At 48.5% G+C, this 14,317-nt stretch overlaps 1 protein-coding gene across 3 annotated transcripts in view; it reads left to right on the top strand.

Annotated features, from left to right (window-relative positions):
• The first annotated feature begins 357 nt into the window (after positions 1-357).
• Positions 358-14,317, top strand: part of Kirrel3 (kirre like nephrin family adhesion molecule 3) — a 559,151-nt gene continuing 545,191 nt past the window's right edge. Inside the window, exon 1 of one of the 3 annotated variants that reach the window (XM_037207646.1) lies at positions 358-1,089. In XM_037207646.1, coding sequence (XP_037063541.1) covers positions 1,035-1,089 — 55 coding nt within the window. In that variant the 5' untranslated portion in view covers positions 358-1,034. The remainder of the gene's footprint in view (positions 1,090-14,317) is intronic. The other 2 variants (XM_037207647.1, XM_028879069.2) reach the window with 2 other exon arrangements.

Genomic DNA, 14,317 nt, shown 5'->3' with positions numbered 1-14,317 from the left:
ACTGGGATAATAATAATAAATAGGTATCTGTCACAAACCTGCCTGCGTTTGCTCTTGCTCCTGCATTTTGTTGTCTAGGAGCAATGCAAAGCAAACTAAGATCCAAACACTTAGAGCTTACCAATTCCCGCCCCCCCCCCACACACACACCACTACCACCACTAAACACACACACACACACACACACACACACACACACACACACACACACACCAGGAAAGTCCCCCAGATGCAAAGCATGCTTAGCTCTTCAACTCCCTAGCCTCCTGGCACACACCTTGGCCAAGTCCTTTCTGGGGAAAGATGTACCCCTCCTGGCCTCTCCCTACTCCCCTTTAGCCAAGTTGCCAGTCCCTAGAGCAACAGCAAGGCAGGCACATTTTGATGCATGTGCATGAGTCTAATCATTGGTAACTTCACTCCCGTTTAACAACATTACATCGTGTGAACAAAAAGTCACAGCTCCTCTCGGTGCTCACTATGCGTTCTGGTCAATATGGTAACAAAAGCTGAAAATCCCCTGTTTAGGGAAAAGAAGGAAAGCACGGGCTTTCTGCAACCCTCTCGTTTTGCAAAGCGTTCCCCTTTGCAAAGTGTTTCCTCTTTAATTATGACCTGTTTCCCCTCCCTCTTCCCCCCGCCCCAGCTTCTGTGAAAGGAGCCCTTCTGTCACTCGTCACTCGCTCGCTCGCTCGCTCTCTGTGGGAGGAGCCCGCCAGAGGAAGCCGTGTGCCTGGGATGCCAAGAGCCAGAGAATGGATCTGCTCCGAGTGGGGACATTGCTGAGGATCTTGGCTTCCCGAGGCGGCTGAGAACAAGCATTTGGTTTCGACTGCCTGCAGATACCCGGAGACACGACGAGACCGAAGAGGACCGGAGAAGGGACGGACGGACGGACGGACAGATAGATGGTCGGCGCGAACCCGGGAGGACCGGCGGCGGAGGCTGAGCACCGCGAGCCCAGCCGCCGCGCTTGAATTCAGAGAACTAACTGCACGCCCAAGTTGCCCCGCCGGCTGCCCGCGCGCTGAGGAATGAGACCTTTCCAGCTGGATTTGCTCTTCCTCTGCTTCTTCCTCTTCAGTCAAGGTAGGAACAGGGCGCGCCGGAGTTGGAGCAAAGTCGGCGGCGGCGGAGGGCGCGGGAGGCTGAGGGCTGGGAGGTGGGCAGGCTCCGGAGCTCGCACTGGCTGCGGGTCTCCGAGCCGGCCCAGAGGCAGTCTGTAACGTCGCTTCTTTGCTTTTGAAAATGCAACAAAATGGTACTGTTGGTTTCCCTACCGAAGGAAGGGGCTGGGAGGACCGAGGAGGCTGCACTTTTCTCCTCTCTCTTGTCCATGTCCAACTCAAACTCTCCGATGCAGATGAGTTCTTTATGCACCCGGTATGTTAATTAGGTAGTATCCTGTGGCTAGGCCATTCGGAACTTCTAGGAGCCTGCTCGCCTTCACAGCCAGGTTGGAGAAAGGGAGCCTGGCGTAGGTGGAGATTTCAGCTCCAATAGGTCTAACTTGCCCGAGTGTGTTTAAAGCAAATGTGCGAGGTTTGCACAGTTGCAGAAAGGGATGCGATTACGGAACGTACTAGGGCGGGTATTTGCCGTGACTGGGGAAAGAAAGCTTGCAAAGAGTTTCATTGAATGTCACCCGTTTCCCTGAGCAAGGCTGAATTCTGAATCCTACTGAGCACTGGATTCTGTGTAGGAAATGGAATTTCGCCCCTGGTGCTGATTGCTTCCTTTCTGCAGCCTAGCAGGTGGACTCTCCAGAAAGAACTTTGCTACCTCTGGGCTCCTGGGCACTGAGAGTCATGGGGCTGGTCATGGTGGAGGGAGAGGAGACCTGAGTGCCTGCTTAGCTAAAGGCATCAACAGTCACCTGTGGAATTGAGACGGAAGGGGCCAAGTAAACCCGTTCCTTCCCACTCTTTTGGAATGCCAATGCCGCCTCTGCCATCTGAGGCAGCATTTGTGCCAGCCAGCCCAGCTCTTGGAGGGACAGGACTCTCAGAAAAATCCACAACAGAGAACGTCCATCTGTTGATTAAATGAAGGGTAAAAGTTTTCGAGAAAGCAGAACATCACCATGGGTGGCTGCCTTTGCAAGCAAACAGCGTGTATTCCTTGCTTCTCTCATCAGGAGAAGCCAAATATAAGTCAAACCAGGCTTCCTTCAATCTTTCCCTGATCCCTGTTGTCACTGTAGATTTCCCCTTTTTCCATGCAGGTCAAACTTGGCGGTCATCCTTCACGATTTAACTCGAGGGACCCCTCCCCCTAGAAGTATATGTAAGGCATTTTCCCCTAGAAGTATGTGTAAAGCATTGTCTTTGCAGATTTATAATGAGTTTATGCTCACATTCATATGGTTGTGTGCATCTCCCCAGGACTCCCTATAGCAGCATGAAGATAAATAATAGCCTTTCCACAAGTTTTCAGGCTGGATGAATAAGAGCCATCCCAGAATCCTGATCTAGAGACACACGTTTGGTTATAGTGCCACTGGGATGTATGCATGCTTGCATATGAACACTCCACACACATACACACGTACACCGACTCCCATTCTCCTTTGCCTCTTAACTAATTCACTTGGGAAGTTTCCTGTAGAATTCTTGAGAAGAGAAGGGACCTTATACCATGTGCGGGTGCGCGCGCGCACACACACGCAGGCACACAAGCACACACACTCACACACACACACACAACTGCATGGAACTCAGGCAAGTTTTTGTCAGTCTTTTGTATTTTTAGAAGCTTGATCAGTACTTCCTCAGATTGGCATGAGAAGCCTATGGTGTCTAAGTGCTTCCCTGCCTGTCTGAATCATTACAGAATGTATTTTCTACTGTGCTTATTCCTTTCTCAGGACCAAGCTATTTCTTGACTGCCTCATATGAATCTTTAAATATTTACCTACTGAGGGTAAATGCTTTGTTTTGTCCATTCTTAGCCCTGAGGGCAGTAGAAAGAAACCACAGCCCCATGCAATTTGTATCATCTCCTTATTCTTGGTCTTCTGAGCTTGCCTTGCAATGCCCAACAGTGAGGGTGTAGTCCACGGAATTCCAAAGCACCCTCAAGAAGATCCTCAGAATAAAGTGGACGCAGGCAATCTGAGTATCCTGCTCTGAACACTAGAAATCATGGCTATAGGAGCATCACCATAGCAGTTAAGAGGGAAGATGTTTGATTGGTTCGTTGTAATGTGATATCAAGATCTTTTGACTTGATTCCAGAACATTTAAATTTTCTTCCGTATTACATTTGTCTGTTTATTTGTGTGTGCCTGCTCTTGGGCAGCGGTATACAGCGGTGTATGTGCAGGGGTCAGAGGGCAACTTGCCGAGCTGGTTCTCTCTCTCCACCAGGTAGATCCTGGGGGTGAAACTGAGTTCATCACGCTTGGTGGCAAGCATGTTTACCCACTGAGGCATCTCTCTGGCCCTAATGGACTTTTCGAAACCATGAGCATTGTTTGGAGTATTGTAAATTCCCCCAGAAGATCCTGTTTGATTCTGAATATATATCTCCTAGTGACACACTGCACCTACTGTCATGTCCTGGTCAAATTATGAAATAGTACAGTTCTCCTTCCGACAGGACTGGCCCGTGAGGTTCTAGATGGCTCCTGCTGTGATTTCCTAACCCGTGAGTGAGGTTGCAACCACAATTGGCACCCACAGACATGCAGAGAACAACTTTCCTGGACACTGCCTCCTACACTCTGAGCCTTCTAGATGCTTTCCAGCAGAAGTGCATAAAGGGTCAGGACTTCGCTCAGAGAGAACAAGGAGTCAGGGGTCTCCTTACGGCCTTATCTGGCATGCTGACGACATAGCCATCTGCTACCCAGCACTTCTCCCAGTGGGAACCCATGTGGTCTTCTTGGAGTTCTGGGCATGCGGTTCTCACACTCTTGTTCCCAGGATCCAGAGCGCTCCCCAATGTTGTGAGACTTTCATTAGCATGTGGGTAAATTCGTAAAGTACATCTCAACCATCATTTCCCTCCTCATTTGTTAACTATCATTCACCTTTACTGTGTTCCACAACCCTGAGAGAGGGCGGAAACTAACATTTAGTTAATGTCAGTAATGTTTCTCTTTCTCTTAAAGTTTGGGCTTCTTATGTAGATTGATGCCACGTATTTCTTTCTTAAGGTGGCAGTAGAAAGGGACAGTCAGTCCTCTGTTCCCGCTCTGCCAGCATATGCTGTTGGTGGGTTTCTCTCTTGCTGTAGATGCCTCTCCCCTCAGCTGTCAGGATGGTCTTGCTTTGTATAGAGAAGGATAATGTCACAGCACAATTTACCTCCTGCAGAGAAACGGTATGTTCTGCCCCTGGGTGAAGAAGAATTGATTCCCTTGTCATCCATAAACTCAGAACTTGCTACATTTTTCCCCGTTATCCTTTCAGTTCACCACAACTATTTCCTTCTACGCCCTCCTTCATCTTCCAGCCTCATTCCATCTACCCTGCATACGCACATCTTAGGTAACTTTGAAGGAATAGGGTCTCAGCAGGACTGAGACTCCCTGCTTCTCTTGCTTCTTAAGTTCTCAGTCAGTTTGGGCAACATGCCGTGGAAGAGACCCGGTGGCTTCCACTGCACATGCTCTAGGAAAATGTTTTCCCCCATGCAATGGCATTCCCAGAGTGTCCTGCCCTGCGCAGTGATGGGGTATCCGCAGGATTCCAACTCTGCCCGACCCAGAGGTGTGTTGGCCTTTGTCTGTGCTCCTTGATGTTCTGAACACTTAGAGTAAAAAGAAAATTCACATTTTACCTGTGTGAGTTGATGTCCCCCAGCTGAAGACCAATCTAGGATCCATCTCCTTAAAAGACCTTGCTCTCTTGGTTGTCTGGACACATCAGAAGAACCAGGTAGCCATTGGATGGCAGAGTTGTAAGACAACCTGAATCTCCAAGGAAACAGAAGAGCTGCAAACAGAGGGTGAACAGAGTGGGTGAGGAGAACTGGCCATGGTGTAGGAACCATGGGGGTGACAGGAAGCATGGAGGAGAGGGGCCGCTACAAGAAGCTTTGCCAAGAGCTCTCAAGGGGAAAGGAGAGAAGAGGAGGAGATTGGGTAAAAAGCACTAATATGTCTGAGGGCCTTCCTCCCCAAAAAATAAAGGTGGGGGAGGGGGTTCAGGCAGAGGAGGATCAGAAGAGGAAAATGGGAGGGAACAAACACTAAGGAGTACTTGTCCTCACCCAGAAATGTCATAGTGTGATGAGGCAAGTGATGAGTATGAGCCTCCACCCCTGCTGCTGGCACCCCAGCGGCATGACATCCAGGGGAGGAAGAATCACTTCTTTTATCTTGGAAAGTCAGAGCACCAGTGCCAAGGATGTGGGACCACTCCTTTGGCAAGCCTTCTGGGGTGGGGAACGGGGCATGCCTGTAGGGGGTGCGGATGGTTTCAGTGGCTGCTGCCCAACAGGGAGCCCTCAGAGCTACTGAGAATGAAAAAGAAGCTCCCCAGGGGCACAAGGGTGTGGGTGGGGTCGGCATCGGAGCATGGCACTGAGAGGATGCCATGGGTACAGGAAGGAAGATCTGGCTCAGAATAGCAGCCGTGAGCAAGGCATAGCACCGAGGAGCAGCCCTGCCTGGTGCATGTGCCTCTGTTGGCAGACGCCAAGGCCAGCAGGAGATGGGGTGGAGCCAGGGATTAGGCCTGAAGATGCAATTTTTCATTTTTGTTTAGCCCAGTGGGGGTGACTTAGGCAGTATTATACTGCAGACCCAAAAAAAGCACATGAATAATCCAGAGTGAATTCAAGAGATTTCAATAGCAAAATAATAACAATACTAATGATACCTTTGATTTGTGGAGTACTTTTCTTCCAAGGAGATAAAAAAGATAAACTGTTTTGGAAACAGGAACGAGAAAAATAAAATTGCCTTTGATAGAGGAGTGGAGCGAAAGGCCAAGAATACTTTTTTTTTTTAGGATCTTAACAGAGATGGGGATGGTGGGAAGAGTGAGGTGGGCACCCACATGATCTCAGCTGCAACCAGTCCTTACCCTTAGAAGATGTTGAGATGATTTCTTGTTGGAAAAACAGTTCGGATATCTTTAAAGTGAGGGGCATTCAAGAGACAGAGAGGCCCTGAAGGTGACCTGTGCCCGTTCCTAGTCATGTTATAACCCTACAGAAGAGGAGGTGGGTGAGATCACAAACACGCCTTGATCCATGCTTGATTCGCCGTGGCGGCAATCCTCACTTCCATGGTGGTTCTCGCAGCCCTGGGAACTCCAGTGTTCCCTCAAAGCCAATGAATAGCCCAGAATCCTCAGAGCCCTTGGGTTCGCCTGGGGCTGCTTTGCTGGGGGCTGTCCATTCCGTGGAGTTGAGAGAGCGATCGCTTCTCTCTACAAGCCAGAAGGAGCAAAGTATCAGCCAGTGCCCCGTGCCTGTGTTATCACCTGCCGGGCAAACAGAAGAGGGCTGTATTTCCAGGGAAAGGAATGAAGTGAGAGCTGACTTCACGGGCACAGAGCACCGTTCCGTACACCATTGTGCGGCATTTTCTTTTCCTGAGGGGAAATCAGAATTTACCCATTTAGGTGTGCTCATCCAATGAGACTATACTTACCTTCTAGATCATTAAATGGCTTCTCTCCTAGGCACATACGGGATAATGTGCCCCGCTTTCTGCCAGAGCTTCAGCATTCAGCATGACAGAGCTTTGACCCCACCCCACCCTCAACCCCACTCTGCTGTAGACTGAAAGGGTCACAGGAAGGCTTAGTGAAGACACCAGCTTCCGTTCACTTTCTGCTCTTTAGAGCTTAGCATCAAGCACCATGCTTATCCTTGCCCCCTTCTCCTCTCCCAGAGGTTAAAAAAAAAAAGAGTGTTCTGGCTGTATACTTCCAGAAGTCAGGAAATGTCAATATTGGATAAGTGTTTCCTTTATATCATGGCCATTTAGCATAAGCTGCTTGGAAACAAATATCTTCCGTAAGCATACAGTGTTTCAGTGAGTACACAGTCAACACCACTATGAGGATTAAATAAATGTCAGCATTCTCTGGGTATACTTGGTAACAAGCTTAGGCCCTGGTAGAGTGGCCAGTATGGGTGGATCTTGCGCCTCACGTAGTTCTTTTGTTGGGGCCCATGTGGGCTGTGCTGAGTGGGAGGTGGACAATCATCTAAGTCCTTCCTGGGAATACCGGCTAAGACTTTCCACGCAGACACTTCCTACATACCCTGAGAGGTTTCTCCTGGCCTTTCCATCCCCCCTACACCCCTCCCCCACACCCACACACGTACACACAGACATGCCTATGTCAAAAATGGCAAGGTCAAGCAAATTTGCCTAATTCTGGCTTTTGAACGGTTGGAACTAAAACCACCAGAGTGTGCATGAGTCTGTCTGTCTTAGCCACATCAGGCTGAATAATCTAGGCGGTACGCCTCCTTAAGGAAAAGCACTGGACAGCTGTTGCAAGTTCAGGTTCTTCCCAGCTGATGCTGGCATGATGGCAATTAAAAATAAGAGGCTAGCCTTACAGTGAAAATAAGCACACATGTCTTCCACCCTCCACATCCCCCCACCCAGGAGCGTCATAGAGTTGGATGTCACAGTGGGCAAAGTTGATTTCTCCTTATTTTGTGAGTAAATAGTATTTTGTGACATGGAACTCATCTATTGGCCACTAGGATAGTACTTGTTGCAGGCCTACTGTGTGGTAGATGTGGTGTCAGAGGTTGCTATGGAGATAGGTGAAGCCATATTTCTGGACAGGAAGCCAACACTTCCACAAAGGTGCTCAGAATGGTGCTCAAAAAACAGCAGGGACAGCTCAGGGCTTCAGAAAAGGGTGTCCAGAGGAGATGTCACATTTATTTGGTCTTTAAGGATGCATAGGAGTGCTCTGGATAAAGTGTGAAGCAAGTGGTCCAGGCTGTACCTGGGAGTGTGCACAGACAAGAAGCTGTATAGACTAGAATGTGACATTCTCAGCAGCAGCAGAGGCTAGAATGGGTGTGTTTGAAGTGTGAGAGGAACCTTGGGAAGGGCAAAGCTAGCTGGCTCATAGTTGTGAATAACATGATAACTCTTTTTAAGGGTAGACTGATGGAAGGAAGTCAGCATCTTAAAAGGATGATTAGTAGCTGAGGGTCCATAGTCTTCTCCAAATCAGAGCTTTGGGGAGTCACTTGTTATTCTTGGTATTCTCTATGCTTCACATGAGGCTGAAAGCTTGTAGAATTGAGTGGAGTACAGTTACCTCTTTCTAGCTCCTCTTCCTTTATGGCTGGTATGTTCAGGTATGGAAAAGTGGGCAATAGAGTAACAATGAGGGACCTAATTAACTGGTGAACAAACACCCCCCCCCACACACACACACACACTGCAAGAGAAGTCAGAGAAGGGATGTTGAAGAGAACTCAAAACCCTGGAGGCATGGAATGCTGAGGACACCTGGGTCATGGATGATTGTATGGCATGAGGAATGAATGGTAGCTGACCCTTTCTGAAGCCACCTGAAGGCTACAGGGTCAGAGGGATAACCATACTGAGAGGAAGAGTCAACCAGAAAGGGGGTAGGGAGCAAGATGCCTGGGGACATTTTTCTGGCAAAGCCTTTCTTGTTCTCCAGAGGAAGTAAACTGTACTGGTTTTGGAGAAAATGAGATTATAAGATAGATGGCTCTACTGAGACGTTAGAAATGCCTCACAAGGAACCTTGCCTCCTGCCAAGGAACCTTGCATTCAGGAGTAGAGAATAGCATCAGATTTACCTGTGTCTTCTGGGGCCTGTTCTCTTCAGCAACTGATGACAGCTGGCAGGAAGCTCGATGGAGGACAAAGCCCTCACATGTCCTACAAGAAGTAGTTAGTGACATTTGCTAAACAGTAGATATCTGAGTGTCCTGCCTGAGGCTGGCCTTTTGAGCAAGACTCTGCTGCAAGTGTTCTCAGAAAGAATTCAGGTCATCAGGAATGTAGGTGCCAACTTATAAGAAAGGGGATGAGAATGGACAAGGTGACAAGTCAAGGCATCCAACTCTACAGTTCCCAGGATCCTCTCAGCAACAACTGGTTGTTTTGGATAGTGCCTCTGGTAGGTAGATCATGTGCTCTAGATCTCTTTGGTATCCAGCAAATTCCTTTGGCCATTGTTGATTAACAGTAGTAGCAATAACTGTTTTCATCATGACAACTATGATAATTAGCATCTATGCAAATCTTCAGAAACTGCAAAGCACAATTTGCACAAACAATACCTCATTTTATCACAATACCGATGCAGGCAGGTTGGATACTCTCAGATTCCCAGAGAGGTAATGTCTGACCAAAGTTCTTTCCAAATCCGCTCACTGTTTTGTGTGGGTTGATGCTTCTCAGAGAAGCTGGTGGCTTCCAGCTGCTTTAGGTCACCCACATAAACTATGACTGAAGATATCAGTCGCTGGAATGGAAGAAAAAGCATGTTCTCACCCCACCCCCACCCCAACCCCCACCCCTCTCGGCGCTGGAGATAGAATCCAGAGCCCCACCACACAAATGCTATGCCACTAAGCTCCATCCCCTGCATGTCCACATAATTCATGCTAATCACCCATGTCCAAGCATAAAAAAAGGATTTTAGCTGTTCCTTATGAAGACCAGGGAGCTGAGGCCCAGAGCCGACCTTCAGAAAGGTGACCCAGTCCTGTAGGTCTATGTCTTTATGATTCCAGACACTTGCTGAGTTGGTCTGTCACATTTCTGAAATTCACCTTTTACCCAGAAGGCCACTGGAGCCTGGGAAGGGGCAGGACTGAAAAGGAATCAAGAAGTTATGTGTGTAACTCCTTTTGTCTCTGGCCCATCCCCATTCCCACTTTTACATAGCTGTAAACCAAGGGACTGCGGGATTTTTCAGAATCGGTTGGTTAGCATACCTGACCTTTTATCAGTCTGGGGTCTAGCACACTGTGGGGTACCTAGAAGTCTCTGAAAATATGCAAAACTATCAGCTGAAATATAACGACTAATGAAAAGGGTGGGAGCGGTAAAACAGAAGCTGGGTTGTCGGTACACATAAAGATGTTGAGGCACCCAGGCTGTAGTCACCGGGAAGCTTAACATTTAGTTAAAGCCATTCTTCCTTGAATGCTCACCGGGTCACCAGGGACACTGCCAAGAGAAACATCCCCTGGCAAGCCACTCACTCCTGAGCTTCGGCAAGAAACCATTGTGCCCTTCTGCTCTTCCGTGCGTGTCAGTGCCCATTTCTGTCAGTCACCTGCAAATGTCACAGGTGACTCCACTCTGGTGCAGTGTGACAGTCCACCTGTCACCCTTGGCAATGCTGGGAGCTATGACAGCTTCGGAGTCACACTGGGGTTTAGCTGGCTCTTTGGGCAAGCAAGCGTTCGGGGGACAGAAAGTTAAGTTTGCATTGGAGTGCTATACAAGAAGATTCCCATCTTCTGCTGGCTTGCTGCCCTGCTGATCAAGGAGAAACCACCGCTTAATCCCCCGGTGGCTCTGTTCCCTATATTGTGGGACTTGCGTTATTTCCGTGCCTCGGTTGTAAATGCAGGAGTCCACGCCATGTTTTCGTTGAACTGTAACTCTTCAGAAAGCCGGCTTCTGGAGCCATTTTCTTACACGGGGTGCTAAGCATGTGTGAGGGGCAACTGTGGAGACAGCAGTTGGCAAAATGTTTGGGGAATCAGATGGACGTCGAAGATTGCAGTCCCAAAGTCAGCCTGATGGTGGCAGCAGCCGCGCTTGCAAAGCCCAGGAGTGAGCCCAGAGCAGCCCGTAGAGGGATGCCCAGTGGTTTTCAGCACAGCAGGGTGGCCTGAAGCTGGGGCCTGGAAGCCTAGCAGGAGGCAAAGAGTTCGAACAAGGGAGGAGAGGGTGAGACAACGTTTCCAATAGCCTTCTCTCCCTTCCAGGAAGAGGCTGGGCTCTGCTTTCTGGAGCCCACTGGGTTGTGAAGGCAGACTGTTCAGAGGAATTCCTGCACAGGGAGACTAGAGCTAGGTGGGTTCAATTAATAATGATCTAAGGGGTTTAGAAGAGCAGCACAAAGGGGAGAGAGCAATCTCAGTACCCCAGCATTTTCCTGCAGTGAGGGCTGATGCTTCTCCTGAATGTATTGAAGTCCTTCTCCAAGAGGGGGCTGGCCACAGAGGCTCTGCCTTCCCCTAGCCAGCACACTCCCCACTCCGGTCAGTCCTGTACCCTCCCTTCCCCAGGGCGCCAACTGCTTCACATCCAATAGTCAATGCTGATGCACTATTCCCATGCTGCAAGGAGGTATCCTTATCCCCATGTCCTGAGCAGACTGTTGAGGTGAATTCTGTTTTCACCTCTGGGGAGAGATACTGAATTCTAATGGCACTGTTAGAGGAAACTTGCCACCAACTGCTGCTGTTTAGTAGGGGGTCCTTCCAGGCAAGGAAACAAGATATCAGTGCCGGGTGCTAGAAGCGGTTGTCCTGTGCTCTGCAGAATGGATGGTGAGGGAGTGTTGATGGCCCCATGAAACCCTTGTTCTATTAATCTCCAATGTGTCAACTTGCCCCTCAGAGTTATGCCCATGCAACATCAATTGAAGTTGTGGAGGTGGGATGAAGGAAGGAAGGGGCCCCTGTTAGGGACATACCACAATCTTGCCGGGTCTGTGTGGCCCAAGCTGCTGGTAGCATTGGCCACTGGTGTTGCCCAAAGTCATCAGATATTATGTGACCATCCTGTAAATTTAGTCTGTTAGTGGATTTCTGTGAGGCTTGCCTAAACCCAAGCCTTACCCTTCAACTGGCTCGCCATCATAGTCCCTTGCAGGTTTCGCTGGAATAAGGTGAGGGGCTGCCTGCTCAATGTGTCTTCACAACCATTGTTTCCAGGGATAAGAGGCAGTAGAGTTAGGGGGAAGATATTTAGTCTTTGGTGAACTGGGAAATCTACTTGTGAATGACAGAGAAGCTCTAAACATCTCGTGTCAAAGCAAAAAGGGCTTTACAGAAAAGTTTCAAAGTCTTACTCCAGAACACAGAGCATTCTAATCACCGCATATAGTTTGAGAACCTGATAAAAATATTAGGGACCCCTCCTAAATTAAGCCTTGCTGTACCAATAAGGCACATGACTTTGGCCCTGCTGTCTTCCTGGGCCCCCAGTTTGGTCACCTACCACTCTTTTCACAAGTAAGGTCTCTACTGGTGCCTTAGATTTCACCCTGAAAAGGTGGACTGGGGAGAGAAGAACAGGGGGAAAACCAGCCAGACCAGTAATGGCCCCCAGATGCTGCTGTCTAAGGTTTTGTGGAGCCCTGAAACCTGTAACTACTGAATCAACTGGGCCAGCCAGCTGTGAAAAGGTGTCTTTGAGTCTGGGGACAGGTCCTTTGTTGAGCCTTGTGCACATCTCTTCTTAGCCCCAAAACAATAGAATGAAGCGGGGAGGACTAGACCCATTTGCCAATAAGAACAACTGAGGCTTTGCCTGAAGGTCACACGACTGGCAAGGGACAGGATGGCAAACTGGCAACGAAGTTCCTGTGTGCAGGACCCCAAGAGCCCTTTCTGCCAGGCTGTTGGGAAGAATACCAGTCACGGTGGTGCCTGGGCAGCTGTGTGGGTGTCAGCAAGCCAGAAAGCCTAATGGGGCTCATGAGTCTCCTTTGTAACTTCCACACAGGGTGGAAGAGCTGAGGAAGTAGAAAGAAACCTCTTCCCCAACACAAAGCCTGAAGACAATCTGAGGAGCTTCCCACATGGCTCTTCCCCTCCGCCAGTTAGCCCCTGTTTAGCTTAATGTTTGGAAAGCCTAACTCTTACTTCTTAGCAAGAATCTATCCCACCTAGCTCTCTCTAGGTAGATTTTAAGAAATTAAGTCCCATTTGGCTTAAGAAGAGTTTAGACTCCTGTTAGCCATGGGTCGTGAGAATGGAACTATTCTATATAAAAAGGCATTTCAGGACATCAAAACCCTCCTCTTTTTTTCTTTCTTTCTTCTCTCTCTCTCTCTCTCTCTCTCTCTCTCTCTCTCTCTCTCTCTCTTGTCAAGTCTGGAATAGTAAAAATGTCAGGGAGACTACATGGTTCTGAAATGATTAATAATGGTCATTAAGAAGAAATAAAAAAGAGTCTTGGAACGCAGGAGAGCCTGAATGCCGTTCAGCTTCCGATTCTCCTCGCTTGGCTTCGGTAGACAGCTTACCTGGTATCAGAAATCACTTCGGAAGGTGGCACGTTTCTGCCTGGGCCACGCTTAAAATCTTAGTTTTGGCTTAAGATAGACACTTGTGATAAACTAGCAAAACATGAAAGTTCCTTGAAAGCTTAAAAGCACCTGGGAGATAGAATCAGAGGCACACAGAGGAAGAATGCCTGGCAGATAGAGGCTGGCATGGAAGACATCAAATTCCGTCTACTTATCCCGCAGCCAGAGCCCTTCCCTGGACCACACGGATCCTATCGGGGCTTTGCTGTCAGCTGACGGCTGCCAGGGCTCCAAATCCACACGGATGCCCCTTCTCCAGGCTCAAGTTTTGCTTTGCATTTTCTCTTCACCAAACTGGGGCAGTGGAATGCACAGCTAGAAAGCCATGCCATTCTAAGCAAAAATAACTGTTAGAGCTGGTCGGAATCAAATACCATTCAGAAACCTTTATTACTTTCCTCTCCTGGTCTCCTGCTAAAATAATATGAAACCTACGTTTCTTTCTCATAATCAGAAGACATTCTAAGATGGAAACAGCAAATTCATGCCAAGGAAAATGTTTAAAATTTTTGTACTGCTATTTATTTATGTTTCAGTTAGATTACCCCTTTCTCTCCTGCTGTTGGCTTTGAGCTGATATGAAATCTATTAGCTTTGCTCATTCACAATTGCAGAGAAAAAGGGATACTCTGTGGGGAGGGGGTTGGCCACATATCCCTCTGTATATAGATAGCTAGGAACTTTGTCATATTTTCAGGAGACTATTAAGGCCTTCTTAGGGCTCCCAGCTTCTCTATCAGAGTGCATTTAAACATGTAGTCTGCAGGTCAGCTAGTCCACCAGTAGCAACATCCCATGGGTAGAAGAAAGAGTTCTTAGGCCTCAGACCTTCTAAATCAGAGACTCTGGGTCTTGTCCTAGCAGGCTAGGCCTTAACAAAGTGCACACACACACACACACACAGAGAGAGAGAGAGAGAGAGAGAGAGAGAGAGAGAGAGAGAGAGAGAGAGAGAGAGAGAGCGAGCTGATCTGGATACACTTGAGGATGCTTCCCTATTGCTCTGAATCTGGCTTTTGTACCTTCTTCCCTCACTGGCCTTCACATGAACACTGCTGACACTGAGC

Source organism: Peromyscus leucopus, chromosome 7, assembly GCF_004664715.2.
Source record: "Peromyscus leucopus breed LL Stock chromosome 7, UCI_PerLeu_2.1, whole genome shotgun sequence".
Lineage (NCBI taxonomy): Eukaryota > Metazoa > Chordata > Mammalia > Rodentia > Cricetidae > Peromyscus > Peromyscus leucopus.
This window is presented reverse-complemented; position numbering and strand designations above follow the sequence as displayed.